Source organism: Lampris incognitus, chromosome 2, assembly GCF_029633865.1.
Source record: "Lampris incognitus isolate fLamInc1 chromosome 2, fLamInc1.hap2, whole genome shotgun sequence".
In the NCBI taxonomy this organism is placed as follows: domain Eukaryota; kingdom Metazoa; phylum Chordata; class Actinopteri; order Lampriformes; family Lampridae; genus Lampris; species Lampris incognitus.
The window spans coordinates 101,843,417-101,863,419 of NC_079212.1; the positions used below are offsets into that span (position 1 = coordinate 101,843,417).

The 20,003-nt window shown below is 42.6% G+C and overlaps 1 protein-coding gene across 1 annotated transcript in view; it reads right to left on the reverse strand.

Annotated features, from left to right (window-relative positions):
• Window positions 1–531: 531 nt before the first annotated feature.
• Window positions 532–20,003, reverse strand: part of raly (RALY heterogeneous nuclear ribonucleoprotein) — a 142,872-nt gene continuing 123,400 nt past the window's right edge. Inside the window, exons 6-7 of the mRNA XM_056300895.1 lie at window positions 10,678–10,847; window positions 532–576 (exon numbers count right to left, since the gene is read on the reverse strand). Of these exons, the coding sequence (XP_056156870.1) occupies window positions 532–576; window positions 10,678–10,847 (215 nt within the window). The remainder of the gene's footprint in view (window positions 577–10,677; window positions 10,848–20,003) is intronic.

A 20,003-nucleotide genomic window follows, 5' to 3' on the forward strand; every position in this document is an offset into this window, starting at 1 on the left:
GTGCTTGTGTGTGTGCAGAGGAGAGAGAGAGATGCCTGTAGAGTTAATCAGTGGATCTTAACGTAATCTAAACCACAATGTCTTCTCAAAGCCATGAAGGATTTTACAATCAGTATGTCTAAATTGACTACGCACATGTGGAAATACTCTTTTTGTTGGTGTGTCCCTGTATTTGAGCGTGATAGCATGTGTGAGAGAGACACCAGCAGGTGACTGCGCTTGTATGAGTTTTATGTTTGCTGATTAATCTTGAAATGAACTGAGTTACACTAAGAACAGATTCGATTTGGATTGCCTCAGCCTTCCGCTTGCGCTTACTTTTTAAGGAGGATAGGATGAAATAGGCTTTTCAGTCACATGACTGGATTCAGTGAAAAAGAAGCTTACAGCAGTGTGAAGGAGAAGCACTGTGGTTAATTGCAAACTTGGCAATCGAACTCATTATATCATTCTTTTTATTATTCTCTAGTTGTTTACTACTATTCAACCGTCTGCGCTATATAATTTATATCAAGGAGAAGAACTTACTTCTCATGAGAGAATGGAGTTCATCTCTGATGATAGGCCACTGTTTTCCTGGAAACATAAAAAGCAGGAAAATGACAACTCTTTTACACGTGTGCGCACTCACACACACACACACACACACACACACACACACACACACAAGCAGGGTAAATAGATATACAAACAGAAACACCTACTGGCAGGCAAGCACAAACATGCACAGAACGGTTACTCCAAGTTTATATTTGTGTTACAGCTAACATGTTTACATTTAGAAACAAAACAAAACCTGAATCTCCAATTAAATGGAATGCTATCTGGCTGGGCCACTGTGTTTTTACCTGCCTATTTTGGTTTGCCGTTCTTTTGCATCAGCTTTTTATTGTATCACACCACGTAATTCAGACATACTGTATTTCTTTCATCTAAAATCCACCCAACATACTACATTCTATCAATATGATGATATAATGTCGGATTGGAGATTGTTGGCTTGGCACATTGCACGCCTGATGGTAAAGTCAGTTTCCTGATATTTTCAGAAAAGAGAAACAGAGTTTTCAAGACATTTGCCATTGGAGGAGTTTTCATTGAGTTTATATCAGTTATACCTGGTCATATTCTCCACTGTTTACAGCCAAACACAAGAAAATGCTATACACAGTATTTTAGCTGATGCAGGGGTCATTGTCTGTATCCAGTATGCCATCATTTATTTGAAGTACTATTATATTTTACTGCATCTTATCTTTTCTGACACATCCAATTTTTTTTCACCGCAAGTGAACACAAAAACTGTTTCGCAGTAATTAGGATTTTTTTAACGACCGGGATTTCACTCCTACCTAAAGCGACCATGGGCGGTCAAAATGAATGGCAGTTTTTAAACTCTATATTCTGTCAAGATAAATACCCAATTGAGATATTAATGCATTACATACACTACCGTTCAAAAGTTTGGGATCACCCAAACAATTTTGTGTTTTCCATGAAAAGTCACACTTATTCACCACCATATGTTGTGAAATGAATAGAAAATAGAGTCAAGACATTGACAAGGTTAGAAATAATGATTTGTATTTGAAGTAAGATTTTTTTTACATCAAACTTTGCTTTCGTCAAAGAATCCTCCATTTGCAGCAATTACAGCATTGCAGACCTTTGGCATTCTAGCTGTTAATTTGTTGAGGTAATCTGGAGAAATTGCACCCCACGCTTCCAGAAGCAGCTCCCACAAGTTGGATTGGTTGGATGGGCACTTCTTTGAGCAGATTGAGTTTCTGGAGCATCACATTTGTGGGGTCAATTAAACGCTCAAAATGGCCAGAAAAAGAGAACTTTCATCTGAAACTCGACAGTCTATTCTTGTTCTTAGAAATGAAGGCTATTCCATGCGAGAAATTGCTAAGAAATTGAAGATTTCCTACACCGGTGTGTACTACTCCCTTCAGAGGACAGCACAAACAGGTCTCTAGCAGGTACTATTTAATGAAGATGCCAGTTGGGGACCTGTGAGGCGTCTGTTTCTCAAACTAGAGACTCTAATGTACTTATCTTCTTGCTCAGTTGTGCAACGCGGCCTCCCACTTCTTTTTCTACTCTGGTTAGAGCCTGTTTGTGCTGTCCTCTGAAGGGAGTAGTACACACCGGTGTAGGAAATCTTCAATTTCTTAGCAATTTCTCGCATTTCATTTCTAAGAACAAGAATAGACTGTCGAGTTTCAGATGAAAGTTCTCTTTTTCTGGCCATTTTGAGCGTTTAATTGACCCCACAAATGTGATGCTCCAGAAACTCAATCTGCTCAAAGAAGTTCCCATCCAACCAATCCAACTTGTGGGAGCTGCTTCTGGAAGCGTGGGGTGCAATTTCTCCAGATTACCTCAACAAATTAACAGCTAGAATGCCAAAGGTCTGCAATGCTGTAATTGCTGCAAATGGAGGATTCTTTGACGAAAGCAAAGTTTGATGTAAAAAAAATCTTATTTCAAATACAAATCATTATTTCTAACCTTGTCAATGTCTTGACTCTATTTTCTATTCATTTCACAACATATGGTGGTGAATAAGTGTGACTTTTCATGGAAAACACAAAATTGTTTGGGTGATCCCAAACTTTTGAACGGTAGTGTATGTTAGTATGTCTGTTAAGAAACGACTGACACCAAAATTAACATTTTAACAACTTTAATACTATTTTTCAAACAATTTAAATCGCTGCTGTCCAACGCCTGTAAATACTGCAATGCCTTGGTGGTAGTCATGGTGCGTCTGTAACAGCATCTGTAACCAGACATGTTGGCATAATCAGAAATCAATCTTAGACTATTACTCTGCACTGGAGAACGCTATTGTGTTTCTAGGACAGAGCAATGAACTTTGCGAAGGAAATGATGCGACCAACACACGTCATAAATAGTGACATGACATGCACGATCACGCACAAATTACGTGTGGTCATTTTGACTGGTCATGGTTGTTTTTGGTAGATCTTGTCATAACTTTTTGTGTGCAATTGATTTCAAACTCATTTTAATGCATATATATATAGATATATATATATATATATATCTATATATATACACACACACAATTGTAGGAGCATTTAGGGAGCGGCAGGTCTGTATCTTTTTTTCGCAAAGTTATTAAACTTTGAAAATCCAAAATGGTCATAATGACCGGGTTGGTCATTGTAGTGTTAAACAAAATTTGTTGTCCCAATTCAGCTTTTCTTTTTTTCTTTTCTTTTTTTTGGGGGTGGGGGTGGGGGTTCCGGGGGGTTTCCCCCTTTTTCTCCCCGATTGTACTTGGCTAATTACCCCACTCTTCTGAGCCATCCTGGTCGCTACTCCACCCCCTCTGCTCATCCGGGGAGGGCTGCAGACTACCACATGCCTCCTCCGATACATGTGGAATCACTAGCCGCTTCTTTTCACCTGACAGTGGGGAGTTTCACCAGGGGGACGTAGCGCTTGGGAGGATCACGCTATTCCCCCCAGTCCCCCCCCCCCCGAACAGGCGCCCTGACCAACCAGAGGAGGCGCTAGTATAGTGGGTATGTGTACATATAGTACAGTATATACACATATCCACATCTGGCTTCCCACCCACAGACACGGCCAATTGTGTGTGCAGGGATGCCCGACCAAGCTGGAGGTAACACGGGAATTCGAACTGGCAATCCCCATGTTGGTAGGCAACGGAATAGACTGTCACGCCACCTGGATGCCCGCAATTTACGTTTTGCAAAGTCCCGCCCCCCCCACCCACCCCTTAGTTACTGTTGCTATGCCCTTCAAGCTTTTCAGAACCATCCAGGAAGTAGCCGGAAAACCCCAAAACATGAAGGAAGAAATCAGTGCATTCCCAGAGAAAATAAGTGATGTATTCTGGAGTAATTCATCCTTAATGTCATCCTGTGAAAGGCAGAAGGGGTTACAGTATGCAGGAGGGATACATTCAGAATGTTAAAAGTAAAACTGACTTGCGTGGACTCCGGGCTGCCGGGTGCGACTGTAATTGAGGGTAAAGCTTACCAGTCACAATCAAAGAATGAGAAACCCCATCAACTAATCATCAACCCCATCAACCCCAGTGAAACACACTGGGGACCAATTAGGCTCTTGCACTGTAGGGTAAGTTAAATATTTCAGCTATTATTGGTATATTTTTAATAATCCATTGTCATCATCACTGTATTATAGTGCCGATTTTGGCCAAGGTTCCCCATGGCGTTCTTTTATCCAGGCTTTTTCGGGGGTTCTGTATGGGCTCCTGGGGGTCGCAGGGCAGCCAGGGACATGCCCCGGGGCCAGGGGAACCGCCCCATGATTTTTTTTACCTTCGGACCAGAACCGGTATTTCCAGCGAAATAAGGCAAACGATGCCTCCGTGGGCGAGATAACTTTTCTGAACGGCCGGTCCCCACCTGGAGCTCACAGAGGGGGAGAAATGTTTAAAATATGGCAGATATGGGGAGGTCAGACTGGCCAGAGACCATCCCAACTGACCCTCCCCGTGGGTCTTTATGCTCTGAAATGAAAGGTGGAACCTGACTAACCTGTGACTAGCATAACAAAGTTATGTTAGGGCTAGCTATCATTAGCTGTCATTAAATTAGGTACCTATGGCCACAGACTAAGCTGGTTATATTCATCAGGTACATTAATAATGTTATTTTGTTAGTCAGTAATATGTTGATATTGTTAATCATTCTGTAGGTAAAAGTAACAGTTATAATACATTAGCTATATTAGCTATCAATAATAGCTAGTAGCAAGCTTAGCTTGGAGCAGACAGGTATTTTTGTTGATTTTGGATGGATTAAGCTAGCCATGGGGTCTGCTATACTGCGGAACCATTGCCGACATTGTGCTTCTTGCGTTCTGGGTTTTGGGAAGGGAAAGAAAATTACACCCCCTCCAAACTTTTCAGATATCTTGTATGATTTGCAGATCCCATAGGCACACTGTTTCGGACCTCCCTCACATATAAACCGTTGCTAAGGTAGGATTGGGCAAGCACTGTTCTGGGGCAGTACTTTGCGAAAGGTCAATTCAGCTTTTCTTGTTTGCAATTTAAACATTCACCAAAAACAAAATAAAAAAAATGCAATGACGGAAACAAAGCTATCGCATCTTTTTTTGTGGGAGTGATGAGTATGAAATGAGGTCAATGCTGCTGCCTCGGTCGCTTTTGTCTCTAGCTTTTGCCTTCATGTCATAATCATCATCATGCTATTATTTTAAATTTAGTACATTTTACACAATAACTGTATGTTTTAGTAGGATAATTTGCCTGCTGCCGTCAGACCAGGGATGGGCAACTTTGATGATAGAGAGGGCCACAAAAATTTTATCCTCACTACCAGAGGGCCAGATTGTGACCACACACTTTTACCAGTGGGATACTGTAACCCCGACACTCAATTAACCAATTATAGCTACTAATTTAATGAAAAGAATAAAACCAGTAATCAAAGTTTATTATACCAACATTTCTTTTTAATGAGCTTAACACAGAAACAAAACGTCCACATTCCTGAGTGATATACCATTAGTCAGTGCAATGGGGTCTCAGAAATCCATCATTTAATAATGGTACAAAAGTTAACATTCACACTAAGTGCAACAACTAATATTCATGTTTGTAGTGCATTTTACTCTGCCCTCCCATTCCATGATATGTTTCAAATAAACATGCGATTAGCTCAAAATTGTAAAATGGTAAATGGACTACATTTTATATAGCACTTTTTAAGTCTTCCAGCCACTCAAAGTGCTTTTTTACTAGGTATGCCTCACATTCACCCACTCACATACACATTTATACACTTGATGAAGCCATTGAAAGCCATTGAAACACACACAGGTGGATCAGTATAAAGTTCTGTCTTAATGAGATACTTGTGGCTTCTCCTGCTGGCGTACAATAGACTGTCAATGTTTGTGCATCCAAACTGTGTGAACTGGAACAGAGTTTCGTCTGTCAGCCTGTTTCGTTCTTTTGACTTGCTGTGCTTCATTGTTGAGAAACTGCGATGTAAGTGCTCCCAAACATTCTAGCCATTGAGGGTGCAAAATCCCTGAGGAGTGGAAAGCGAGATTTGGGTAGTAGTTTCCGAAATGGAATTGCTCTCTCATTGCGCTTTGCTTGAAAGAATGGGTGTGACTGTAGTTTTCAAAGTTCAAGCTGACACTCGGGGGGGGGGGGGTGCTCACTGACAGCAGCAGAGATGTTCAAACAAATAACGCAATTTGTGGCTGCATGGTGTGGAAATTTTGAATGCATTCCTTGAACTGCTACTGCAGTGTTTCTATGTCTGCTCTGTACTTGAGAAATGTTTTCTCACATTCAGGGACATGTTTGTGCATCTCTTCAAAGACGGGCAAGTTTGCCAAATTTGGATGGTGGGCTGAAAAGTCTTCTTTGAACAGGGCTAATTTACGCTTAAATGTGTTCATGTGTGCATAGCGATTGTGCATAGAGATTCGACAGTTTTGCCTCTTCCCTGCAACTGCATATTAATGTGATTAAGATGTGAGGTAATATCAGCAAGGATTTCATGCTCTTTCATGGCATGGTTTCATGCCACAAAAGAGCACCACAGATGCGATGTTTGCTTTGAGAATGTTGATTGAGAAGTATAGAGAAGGCCCGAATGAGTTGCATTGTGTCTTTATACATTTAGAGAAAGCATACGACAGGGTGCCGAGAGAGGAGGTGTGGTATTGTATGAGCAAGTCAGGAGTTGCAGAGAAGTATGTAGGAGTGGTGCAGGATATGTATGAGGGAAGTGTGACAATGGTGAGGTGTGCGGTTGGAATGACAGATGGGTTCAGGGTGGAGGTGGGATTACATCAAGGATCGGCTCTGAGCCCTTTCTTGTTTGCAATGGTGATGGACAGGTTGACGGACAAGATCAGGCAGGAGTCTCCATGGACGATGATGTTCGCGGATGACATTGTGATCTGTAGCAAGAGTAGGGTGCAGGTTGAGGAGAGCCTAGAGAGGTGGAGGTATGCACTGGAGAGAAGAGGAATGAAAGTCAGTGGGAGCAAGACAGAGTACTTATGCATGAATGAGAGGGAGGACAGTGGAATGGTCAGGATGCAAGGAGTGGAGGTGACGAAGGCATATGAGTTTAAATACTTGGAGTCAACTGTCTAACGTAACGGGGAGTGCAGTAGAGAGGTGAAGAAGAGAGTGCAGGCAGGGTGGAGTGGGTGGAGAAGAGTGTCAGGGGTGATTTGCGACAGAAGGGTACCAGCAAGAGGTAAAGGGAAGGTTTACAGGATGGTTGTGAGAACAGCTATGTTATATGGTTTGGAGACAGTGGCACTGACGAAAAGACAGGAGGCGGAGCTGGAGGTGGCAGAGTTGAAGATGCTAAGATTTTCACTGGGCGTGACGAAGAAGGACAGGATTATGATTTATTAGAGGGACCGCTCAAGTTGGACGGTTTGGAGACAAAGCAAGAGAGGCAAGATTGAGATGGCTTGGACATGTGTGGAGGAGAGATGCTGGGTTTATTGGGAGAAGGATGCTGAATATGGAGCTGCCAGGGAAGAGGAAAAGAGGAAGGCCAAAGAGGAGGTTTATGGATGTGGTGAGGGAGGACATGCAGGTGGCTGGTGTGACAGAGGAAGACGCAGAAGACAAGAAGAAATGGAAACGGATGAACCACTGTGGCGACCCCTAACAGGAGCAGCCGAAAGTAGTAGTAGTAGTAATATCTGCAAGGAAAGCCATGTCGCAGAGAAAATCTGTATCCCTGAGTTTACTGCAGTAAGCACCTGTATCACATTGAATGATGTCTTCTAAGAACACTGGGATTTCAGAGCCCCGTGAATCCAGTGCGACTTCTTCGCATTGATGGTGTGCCATCAGTAACAACAGCTGAAAGCTTGTCAAAGCCCCCATGCTCACTTACAGCATGTTTAATGGCATTGAAAATATCCTTGCCCTTGGTAGTGTCATGTAGACACCAATTTCAATAACTCCTCGTGCACTTCAGATGAACTGTCAATGGCTCTTGTGTAAATGAGAAGCATGCTAATGTCCATTACATCTGTACTCTCTTCCAACGATAAGTATTTGCAGTCACGCATGACTTGTTTTAGCTTTCCCTCGACATGATTTTGAATGTCAAAAAATTTTCGCGTCACTGTGTGACAGGACAGACAGACTGTTTCAAAGTTCTTAGCCATGTTATCATCTCAAAGCTTTAGCCATCTCTACTTCACATGGCTTCACTGTTTCAGCATCTGACAAGGGCTTCTTTGCTTTAGCAAGCTCAAGGGAAACAGCATAAGACGCCTTGAGAGAGGACTGCTGTGTAGATGTGGCTTTTGTAAAAAGGCTCTGCTGTTGGTGTATTTTTCCTTTGAGGTCAGCGATGATAGCAGCTCTGGCACCTCCAGTGTACATGCCATACTTGTGTTTGCTTGGTATCAGAGTGGTAACTCAAGTTTAAATTCTTCATGGCTGACTTTGTTTCCAGGCACACTAAACACATAGGTTTGCCTTTGAATTCCGTAAAATGATATTCTGTTTCCATCTTGCCTGGGAGACACGGTTCTATAGGTCAAGTTTTATTTTTTGTCACTCATGTCTCTCCTCATTGTATGTTATTGTGGAAGAAGCCTGCTGAGACCAAGACAAGACCATGTGCAAGCATTTGCTTGGCTACCGGCCACTTATCTTTTGAAGGAGCGCCCTCTATCAGTGGACAGTATAATTACAATTGGAATCCGGCTCAAATGTGGTCAAATGGACCACTTGCTTCCAACACCTGTGAAACCAACAATTTGTTGATATTTGGAAATTGACTCGCAGGCCATACTGAGTTAGGACAGGGGCCGAATGCGGTCCCCTGGCTGCCAGTTGCCCATGTCTGTGTCAGAAAATCAGTCTGTTGAGTCCTTTAAATCCAAACTTAAAACTTTTTTTTCTGCCTTAAACTACAATTAGTTGCCTTTAAATTGAATACTTCATGACATGTACTGCATGGCGGATCGGTTTTTGTCTCAGTGAATTTACCAAGCACTGTTCTGCATATGAGATTATAGAGTATAGATTATTGACTACTGCAAACTGTTCTCTTCTATCATGTCTTTTCACTCTCTCTGAATGATGTCTTCTCCTTTTCTTCTCCTGTGTATATGAATGGTGTGATGTGATTCTTCCCTGTGTGCACGTGTAGTCTCTCTTCTTCCCAGGTCTCCATGGTGATGGTGGCCACCACCTGGACACTGCTCGGCATCCTCATCACATTTTTTATATACCTTATAAATCCATATATTTTTTTGTTATCCTGTTTCAGTGTTATATCCTTCTCTCACTCTGATGTGTGACTAATGGTTTTTCTTGTCTCTTCTCCTGTGTATGTGAATGGTGTGATGTGAGTCTCCCCTGTGTGCACGTGTAGTCTGTCCTCCTGCCAGGTCTCCATGGTGATGGTGGTCACGTGGTTCAGGCCCTAGGCTGTTCTGGTGGCATCTGGACATACCATCCTCCTCCTCATATTCTTCATATGTCTTATAATTCCATTATAATTCTATTATCCTCTTTTAATGTTGTATTCTGTAAATTGTGTTTTATTCTTTACACACAACATCCATTGTATGTCTGTCCATCTTGGCAGAGAATTTCTCCCTGTTATAAAGGTTTTTTTTTTTTTTTTGGGAGTTGTTCCTTATCAGATTCGAGGGTTGAAGGACAGGATGTTGTAAGGTTGATGCTAGATCCAATTGGGTGTAGGCACGGAAGTAGACGTGATTGGTTGTTGAGGTTAGGGTTTAAACTGTTTTTGAATTTCCATTGTTAGCAAGCGTTAACGTTAGCTATCGTTACAGTACGATCTGGCAATGTTAAGGTCAGTTGTAAGCTAGCTAACTAAATGTGCATTGTTTTTTTCAAGTCAGTGCGCTTCGAGGTTCTGCGCTGTCTATTGGCCAACGCAAAAGCCAATCACAGCTACTTCTGTGCCTACACTCCATTGGATCTAGCATCAACCATGTTGTAAAGCCCACTGAGGCAAATTTGTAATTTGTGATATTGGGCTATACAAATAAAATTGACTTGACATTACTTCTGTGTATTTTGTGCATTCGACACCTGTCTGTCATTCCTGGAAGAGGGATCCCTCCTCTGTTGCTCTTCCTGAGGTGTCTCCCATTTTTTTTCCTGATAAGGTTTTTCTTGTGGAGTTTTTCCTTATTTGTGTCTAGAGTCCAAGGATATAGTGTCATATTTGTTGTTTGTTGTACTGACTGTTAAGTCTTTCAGGACTACCTTGTGATTTTGGGATATACAAATAAAATTGACTTGACTATATGAAAGTATGTGAGTTATGTCACTACAACATCTACCCTTATTTATCCAACCAGCCAGCAGAGCCAACACCATCCTCACCATGTCGTGATTATAAACCTACATGACTAGGCTGTATGTTGTGAATTTCGAAGTTTAGGGGCTTTTGATGTTGATCATTTGATCAAAGCTACACAGAAGTCATTGCATACTCTTTCTATTTGTCGCACACTTTTCTCACACACACCTCTCTGATGAATATAAACACACCCTGTCTTTCAAATGTTTTTCCCATCAGACCCATTTCAACACACATACTCAAGAACATAAATGCACAAGGATCTTCTCTGAACACATACCATGTCATTGCAGGTGTGGTCCCGTGTGTGTTCTTCCTCCTCATCCTCCTCATCTTCCGCCTCACTGTTCTGTCTCTGCTCCTCTTCCTGTGCCTCCTCCTGTTCTGAGCAGGAGTCCTCCTCATCTTGGGACATCTCCTCACTCTTGGACTCCTCCGCCTTCCTCAGCTCTGTGTGAATGCACACGCACACATGCACACAGTATTGCCTCATAATAGTTTCACAGGCGGAGGAAAAGTTTTTCTGAAATACAGTACATTATTCAATAAACATTTTTAACATTATTCTTGACCTTATTTGCAGTAAAAGTAGAAGCACATTTTGGATGTACTTCATTGATCTCTGAAAGGACAAATTCTACCCTCTCCCTCTGGTTGGGGAGCGGGGTCAGCCAGCTAAGTGTGACGACTCTGAGGTTTACAGGGATTAAGTGTCCTGCTCGTGGATAACGGACATGAATGACCACCTCCGGAATTAAAACCAGGCTCTTTGGTCAGGGGATGCTTATTTACCCATAGGTCACTCTGCCCCCTCAACAAAAACATCAAAATATTTCAGCTGTTCTTGAGATCTAATTTTTCATTGTTCCCACTGAGGCCAAGTTGGAAACTATGATGAATAACATTGCTACTCTGTTCCTTTTGTTTCTTTCCTGTTGCTGCTGGTTCCTTGAATTGCAACAAGCTGTTTTAATATCAAAGCTAAGCTTTACAGAAAATAAGTGCAAAGTGACGATCGACTACCCTGTGGGATTAGTTTCACCTTTCATGACTTGATTGCTAACACACCAGAGGAAGATGGGAACTTTGCCAAGGGGGCTCAGATAGTTAAAGCTTTTTTTTTAATCCTATATTTTCCTGGAGGACACATGTTTTCTCTCTGCTCAGCCCTGCTTCACTTTCAAATGATACCACGCACTCAGATAACATCAGTCTTCCAGTGAGCGGCTGGTGGTTAAGGACCTTGCTCAAGGACAGTGTAATAGTAGCTCTTAACTTATTGATCTATCCCCAACACCTTGCCTGATGGGATTTGAACCCGCAGCACTATGGTCACAAGTTTTGTTTAACCAACCATTGTGCCATACGTAGAGACAGCGTAGACATACTATGGACAATGGACAGTACTTGATTGTGCAAGGTTGAAAAATATACAACAATTCTCTGGATGCACTGGTCTGCCTTCTCTCCCACTTCATTACAGTCTCAAGACAGACACTGACCTCAAATTTTCTCCCAGCTGCTGGAGCATCACTTTAACCACATGAGCATTATTACTTAGAAGGACATGGGTAGCAGTCCTTTTACAACAAGGGCACATTAATGAGATGAGAGCACACAGTCATTTAAGTCACTCTTTTTGTTTAACTTGTGACAGATGAAGTGACTGTGTTTTTGTGGGTCAGAATGAAGTATGAGATTCTTAATGAAATCTGACTTACTGGCTTAGAGCTGTACACTTAAAACTGCTGACAGAGATGGAGAAACAAAGAAAAGGAGATGGCTCCCTTCTTTTCAAAGAGACAGCTACTATTTGTATGTTAAAGTGGAAGCTGGGTAAAAGAGCAAGAGGCATAGAGAAAAAGTTTAACAGGATGTTAAAGACAGAAAAAGCGAGACAAAGGGACAGTCTGACAAATAACACTTTTGACGTACTGATTTTGAGTAAGCATTTTAATTACAAGCACATTTCATGTATCAACAGGCTTATGGATGCTTCTTTGACTTCGAATGAAACTACATCAGAAAACACATGCAAGACAAACATGGAAAAAATTTGTAAAATTATGGGCAAGTTGTTGGTTTCAGATAATATCTACCATTTGTCATGCCATCTTAAAAAACGCACTCAGCAAAATACAAAGGCATGAACCGATGCAGTTTCTCTGAGCATCAAACACAGGACTGACAGCATGGATTACAGTTCCCAGGGGGGGCACTGGTCAGATATGTTATGGAGAGAGTTTGCCTGTTAACGTTCAGTATGTTTCAAAACCACTTTGGATTTGTTGCCTGGTGATTGTGAACCAATTTATTTGTCTGATCCTGTTAATCCTATCAAGATTCAAGAGCCAAGGGCGTCCAGGTGGCATGGCAGTCTGTTCCATTGCCTACTAACACGGGGATCGGCAGATCGATCCTCGTGTTACCTCTGGCTTGGTCGGGAATCCCTACAGACACAATTGGCCGTGTCTTCGGGTGGGAAGCCAGATGTGGGTATGTGTCCTGGTCGCTGCACTAGTGCCTCCTCTTGCCGGTCGAGGCGCCTGTTCAGGGCAGAGGGGGAACTGGGGGGGAATAACATGATCCTCCCACGTGCTACGTCCCCCTGGCAAAACTCCCCACTGTCAGGTGAAAAGAAGCAGCTGGTGACTCCACATGTATCAGAGGAGACGTGGTAGTCTGCAGCCCTCCCCGGATCGGCAGAAGGGGTGGAGCAGAGATCAGATGCGCTCGGAAGAGTGGGGTAATTGGCCAGATACAATTGGGGAGAAAAGGGGGAAAAAAATCCAAAAAGAAAAAAAAGATTCAAGATTCAATAATTTATTGCCATATCAACTTTACAGTTGATCTGGAATTTGTTTCGGTGTGCTCAAAGATAACAGCAGTTTACATATAACCACACAATACATACAAGGAGTGTCCACATTAATATACTGTTACAATTATGTTAAAATAATTCAGTTAATGCAACCACATGGCCCATGGCCTTAAAGTGACAATTTAAAGTCCATGTGCATAAGGAGACTATATTTGTACAATCAGTGAAGTATGTAGGATGCAGAGTGCTGCAAGTTAAGTGCTGTTCTGGAAGTGAGATGTTCTGGTCTTGATACTGTGGAGTATTGATGCACTGGTCAGGGTTTTTTTAATACATGCACCTGCCCGACCCATTACAAGAGCCAATCCGCCCTGCCCAACCTGCTAAAATATGCATTAATTAACACCCTGTTTTTGAGGCTGCATCTACAGACCAGGATGAACTTACTGACACTGACATCTTACATCAGCTTTTGTGAGGACGTGTGTCTGCCCACCAAAACTTTCTGTACCTTCAAGAACAATAAAAAATCAATAAATCATTCACGCATAGGTATTCTGTCTTGCTCCTACTGACTTTCATTCCTCTTCTCTCCAGTGCATACTTCCACCTCTCCAGGCTCTCCTCAACCTGCACCCTACTCTCGCTACAGATCACAATGTCATCCGCGAACATCATCGTCCATGGAGACTCCTGCCTGATCTTGTCCGTCAACCTGTCCATCACCATTGCAAACAAGAAAGGGCTCAGAGCCGATCCTTGATGTAATCCCACCTCCACCTTGAACCCATCTGTCATTCCGACCACACACCTCACCATTGTCACACTTCCCTCATACATATCCTGCACCACTCCTACATACTTCTCTGCAACTCCTGACTTGCTCATACAATACCACACCTCCTCTCTCGGCACCCTGTCGTATGCTTTCTCTAAATATACAAAGACACAATGCAACTCTTTCTGGCCTTCTCTATACTTCTCAATTGAAAAGGTGCTTCTCTGAAAAGTTGAAAAACGGGTTTGGAGAGGTTTGAAAGACATTACCAGCTACTGGAGACCATCCCCCCACAATGCAGGGAACCATCAACTGGCTTACGATTTAAATTGGTTTTAATGCAGGTTTGAAAAGCAAACTTTCACACCTCTCACCCTCTCCAGCCACAACACACAACCAACTGCACTCCCTGCCAGCCTCTCTCCCCTCCCCACTGAAGCCCCATCCGCACTCAGGATCTGTTTTGAGGACATGTGACAGCTCTTCCAGAGACAGAAGACCAGGAAGGCACCAGGCTCGGATGGCATGTCATCTTCCTGTCTGAAAGTCTGTGCTGACCAGCTAGCCCCCATTTTCATACTGATCCTCAGCAGATCACTGGAGCTGTGTGAAGTCCCCTCCTGCTTCAAGAACTCCACTATAATCCCAGTCCCCAAGAAACCCCATATCACTGCACCTGGACAATCAGCACTGGTGCCCCTCAGGGATGTGTGCGCTCCCTTCTACTCATCTTCCTTTACAGAAATGACTGCACCTCAGGAGACCCGTCTGTTAAGCTCCTGAAGTTTGCGGATGACACAACCATTATTGTTATCCGGGATGGTGACAAGTCTGCATATCGATGGGAGGTTAATCAGCTGGCCCTCTGGTGCGGCCATAACAACCTGGAGCTGAACACACTCAAAACAGTGGAGATGGCAGTGGACTTCAGGAGGAGCCCCTCACCATACTCAACAGCACGGTATCTTCAGTGAAAACCTACATATTTCTGGGTTCCACAATCTTGCAGGACCTAAGGTGGGCATCCAATACAGACACAATCATCAAAAAGGCCCAGCAGAGGATGTACTTTCTCCATCAGATCAAGAAGTTAAACCTGCCTCAGGAACTGCTGATTCAGTTCTACACTTCAATAATCCAGTATGTCCTCTGCACATCCATCAGTGTCTGGTTTTGATCGGCCACCAAACAGGATAGGTACAGATTACAACAGACATTTAAGTCTGCAGAGAAAATCATTGGTGCCAACATGCCTTCTATTCAGGATTTATACATCTCCAGAGTCAGGAAACATACAGGCTAAATCACTACAGATCCATCACACCCTGGTCATAATCTGTTCCAACTCATCCCCTCTGGTAGTTGCTACAGAGCACTGTACCCCAAAATAACCAGATATAAAAAGTTTCTTTCCACAGGCTGTCATTCAAATGAATGCTTAGCACTGTCAAATAAATCCAACCATTTTGTAGTATATACTGTACATTGTACATATACTGGTACGCTCTGTCATGTCCATCTACCTCAGGCATCTATGTAAATAACCCGCTGACATCTATTTCAGCATCTCTTGATATATTCTCTGCATCATTGCACTTTATCAGCTCTTATTTCGCCTGTATATAGTCAATCCTTGTGTATATATCTGAAGATTGTTGTGTTATAGTATTGTTATTCTATGTTAAGTACGCCAAGAGAGCCTCGAAACCGGAGTCAAATTCCATGTAAGTGCAAATCTACATGGCCAATAAACATGATTCTGATTCTGATTCTGATTCTTTCTGACAAAAAAAAAGAAGCATTTTGGCAGTGTAAACAAAAGCTATGTTTACCAAACTCATAGGTGAAGCCTCAAAACGCTAAAACACACGCATTGACCAAAACCATGATCACAAATTGATGAAAAAGCTGCTTGCGTGTGGTAGTGTTTGAGACAGAGAGAGAGAGGGGAAGAGAAGGTGGACTAGTAATTCAAGAGCCTAGCCTATTGCATGCAATGTTTCTGTAAGTTATTTATAACTTACTCAGAGTGTTGTTTTGTCATGTTTTGACATGCCTGCCCAAACCCGTGATATTTTGTAGTAAACTTACCCGAACCTGCCCGACCCGCGGGTCTCGTGTGTTGTGGGTCGACCCACGCATCACTACTGCAGAGTCTTTTACCCGACATTTACCCTAAGGGAGATGAATGAATAGGGGGTTGGCTGGGTTTGAGGAGTCCTTTAAAATTTTAAAACCTTTCTGCTGAATGCGGATATGATATAACTCAGAAATGGTGGGGAGTTCACAGCTAATTATTTTTGAAGCTGTGCACAAGACTGTCTAATAGTTTTTTCTCGTGGACTATAGAATTGCTATACCATATAGTTATTGAGAAAGTGAGCACACTTTCTATTACAGCTCTATAGAACTGTAGCAGTGCAGCCCTTGACACTACAAATTTCCTAATCTGCCTTAGAAAGAATAGTCTTTGGTGAGCTTTCTTCTGGATGGTGGTGAAGTTGTCTTTCCATTTCAGGGAGAAGGAGATTGTAGTCCCAAGGAATTTGAAATAATCCCATATTAATTCAAAAGCACAGAATTTGCTGGAACATGTCAAAGTAAGTGATCATTATTATTGACCATTACGTTTGTATATGTATTTAACATATTTAGTTATTGGTATTGAGATATACATTCGATTTCAGCAATAGTACAAATAACACACACACACACATACACTTAGTGTTCTATAAAACTTGCAGCTGTGTATAGACCAATGCGTGACTGGCAGATGTAAATGCACAGTGACTGTCCCCAAACTCCATTCATACCCCCACACATAATCTGTGATCTGTAGGAGGTGCCTGTACTGTAGTTTTTTACTGCAAGTTCATTGAAAGAATTGTTCTGATGGACTGTGAAGTTGTTTTTGTTGAACAACTTCACATTACTTAAATTTAATTTGTAAGTAATTCTAGTACTTCTTTATTCTTTCATAGTAACTTTCATTCATTCTTTTTTGCCATGAAATAGTTCTCAAATTTTATTCAATGTGGTCTTAAAAAGTCTTAAATTTAATGTGTTGAAACCTGCAGCAACCCTGTCTTTGATATATTAATTATATACATTAACCTTGTTGTTCTGAACTGCACCTGCTATTAGTCTGCTGTTGTCCTTGTACTTCAATTGCCGCAACTCATGCATCCTACTCGCGTCTTTGTAACACTTTAGTTGAAGGGATTTGCATAAGATTGACATGAAACCATCATAACCATGACATGACACCTGTCATGAACATGAAGGAATCTCTATGAATGTTCACGACTATACTGAGTGTCATTCATTGAGTGGCTCGGTCTCGCTCAGGTTCTTACAAAAAGGACATCTCACACAATGTAAACTTTGCATTAGAAATGACATAATTGACCGAATGACACTTAATGACAACAGTCATAAGCATTCATAGAGATTCATTCATGTTCTTGACTAATAGCTTCTCTATATTAGGGGCCGTTGGGGCCTGGCCCCAACAGGTGTCGCCAGTGCAGGACATGATCAATAATGCAGTGTAACAAGTAATAGGTTTATTTTTCCTTCATAACTAACATTGTTGCACATTTATTACATATGACAACAATATCGTTGCCCAGTACATTCCGAATATTCTTCCTGTACCTGTCATGTAAAGGTCAGTACTTCTCCTAGCAGTCTTCATTTGGTGAGTATGGGGCTGGCCTGTCAGCATTCCTTTAACCAAGTGAGCAGCTGAAAACACTGTGCGTATGTTCAATACGCTTCCAATAATGAGCTGTGGGGCAGGATCATGTTGGCCCCATGCTGAGAGCAACCAATAAAAAAAATAATAGAATGTTGGGCATCCCTACAGATACAATTGGCCGTGTCTGCGGGTGGTAAGCCGGATTTGGGTATGTGTCCTGGTCGCTGCACTAGCGGCTCCACTGGTCGGTTGGGATGCCTGTTCGGGCGGGAAAGGGAACTGGGGGGAATTGTGTGATCCTCCCATGCACTGCGTCCCCCTGGCGAAACGCCTCACTGTTAGGTGAAAAGAAATGGCTGGCGACTACACATGTATCAGAAGTAGCATGTGGTAGTCTGCAGTCCTCCCCAGCACGGCAGAGGGGGTGGAGCAGCAACCGGGACGGCTTGGAAGAGTGGGGTAGTTGGCCAAGTCCAATTGGGGAGAAAAAGGGGAAAAAAAATCCACAAAAAAAAAATTTGACTTAAGTCAAGATGTTTAGTAAACATCGTTTAAGGTATCAGCTTGCAGAGAAACTTTTCAACGCTGAAAAGGATTAAGGCATTTACACAAAACACAGTGGGGCAAGAGCAGTTAAATGCACTTGCTAAGTTTGCCCAGATGAAAGATTGTCGTGCATCTTTCCTTTTCAAGCAATGAACGTCACTGGTGAGTGTTTTGCATTATAATATTTTCCTGTTTTCCTTCAGCAATTGTACCTATAATTAGGCAATAACACATAGTTTTTTCTTTAGACGTGTGCATTACACACACTTAAGTATTTTATTTGTATTCCTTGTTATTTATATCGAAAATAGACTTTCCATAATTTGCTGATAATCATCCCTTACAGGCGGCATGGTGGTAAAGTGGTTAGCACGGTCGCCTCACAGCAAGAAGGTCCTGGGTTCCAATCCCAGGGTATTCCAATCTTGGGGGTCATCCCAGGTCGTCCTCTGTGTGGAGTTTGCATGTTCTCCCCGTGTCTGCGTGGATTTCCTCTGGGTGCTCTGGTTTCCTCCCACAGTCTAAAAACATGTAAGTCAGGTGAATTGGCCATACTATACTAATGGTGTCAATGTGTTGGCCCTGTGATGGATTGGCGGCCTGTCCAGGGTTTCTCCCTGCCTGCTGCCCAATGACTTGCTGGGATAGGCTCCAGCATCCCGTGACCCCATTTGGGATAAGCGGCTTGGATAGTGGATGGATGGATGGACAAGACGTTTTATTTTGGCTTAAGTTAAGGCCCGGAAAGTAATGGGTTTCCCTGCTCTGAAATGTTGCTTTGGAAGTGTTATTGCAGTTGCAGACCACAATGATTGTATACTGCTTGATAATTTTGGATTTGTAATGTGATGCTGTATAACAAGGTAATATACTAGTTGTGTGAGATCAAATGCTGTTATTGATGATGTGTCTCCCCTTCAACTAACTCCTGCACCGCATTATGTTAGTGTTTGCATTTATTATTTCATTGATGAGGTGCGTTTGTGTTTGGGTTCATTGAGCAAGTAGGTTTGTGTATAGTTTCATTCATGAGTCAGATGCTGCCCATACAGAGCGTATTGTACCCCACGAGGCTTTTCTCCATCAGAGAATGTTCATGACAGGTGTCATGTTATAGTTATGACAGTGTCATGTCGGTCTTACCCTTTCAACTTAAGTGTGACCTGTCTTTGATATTCTTTTTTTCTTTCTTTTAAGTTTTCCCCCCTTTTTCTCCCCAATTGAATTTGGCCAACTACCCCACTCTTCTGAGCCGTCCCAGTCATTGCTCCACCCCCTCTGCCGATTCGGAGAGGGCTCCTCCGATACATGTGGAGTCGCCAGCCGCTTCTTTTCACCTGACAGTGAGGAGTTTTGCCAGGGGGACGTAGCACGTTGGAGGATCATGCTATTTCCCCCAGTGCCCCCCCCCCGAACAGGCGCCCTGACAGACCAGAGAAGGCACTAATGCAGTGACCAGGACACATACCCATATACGGCTTCCCACCCACTGACATGGCCAATTGTGTCTGTAGAGACACTCGACCAAGTCGGAGGTAACATGGGGGTTGGAACCAACGATCCCCATATTGGTAGGCAACAGAATAGACTGCCACGCCACTTCGATGCCCGATATAGTCTTTGATATATCAACAATATACATTAACTTTGTTGTTCTGGACTGCCCCTACTATAAGTCTGCTGTTGTCCTCATTGTCCTTCGATTTTCTCGACAGCTGTTCCTCCACACAAAATAATCACCAAGAAAGTCTGCGGTGGTGT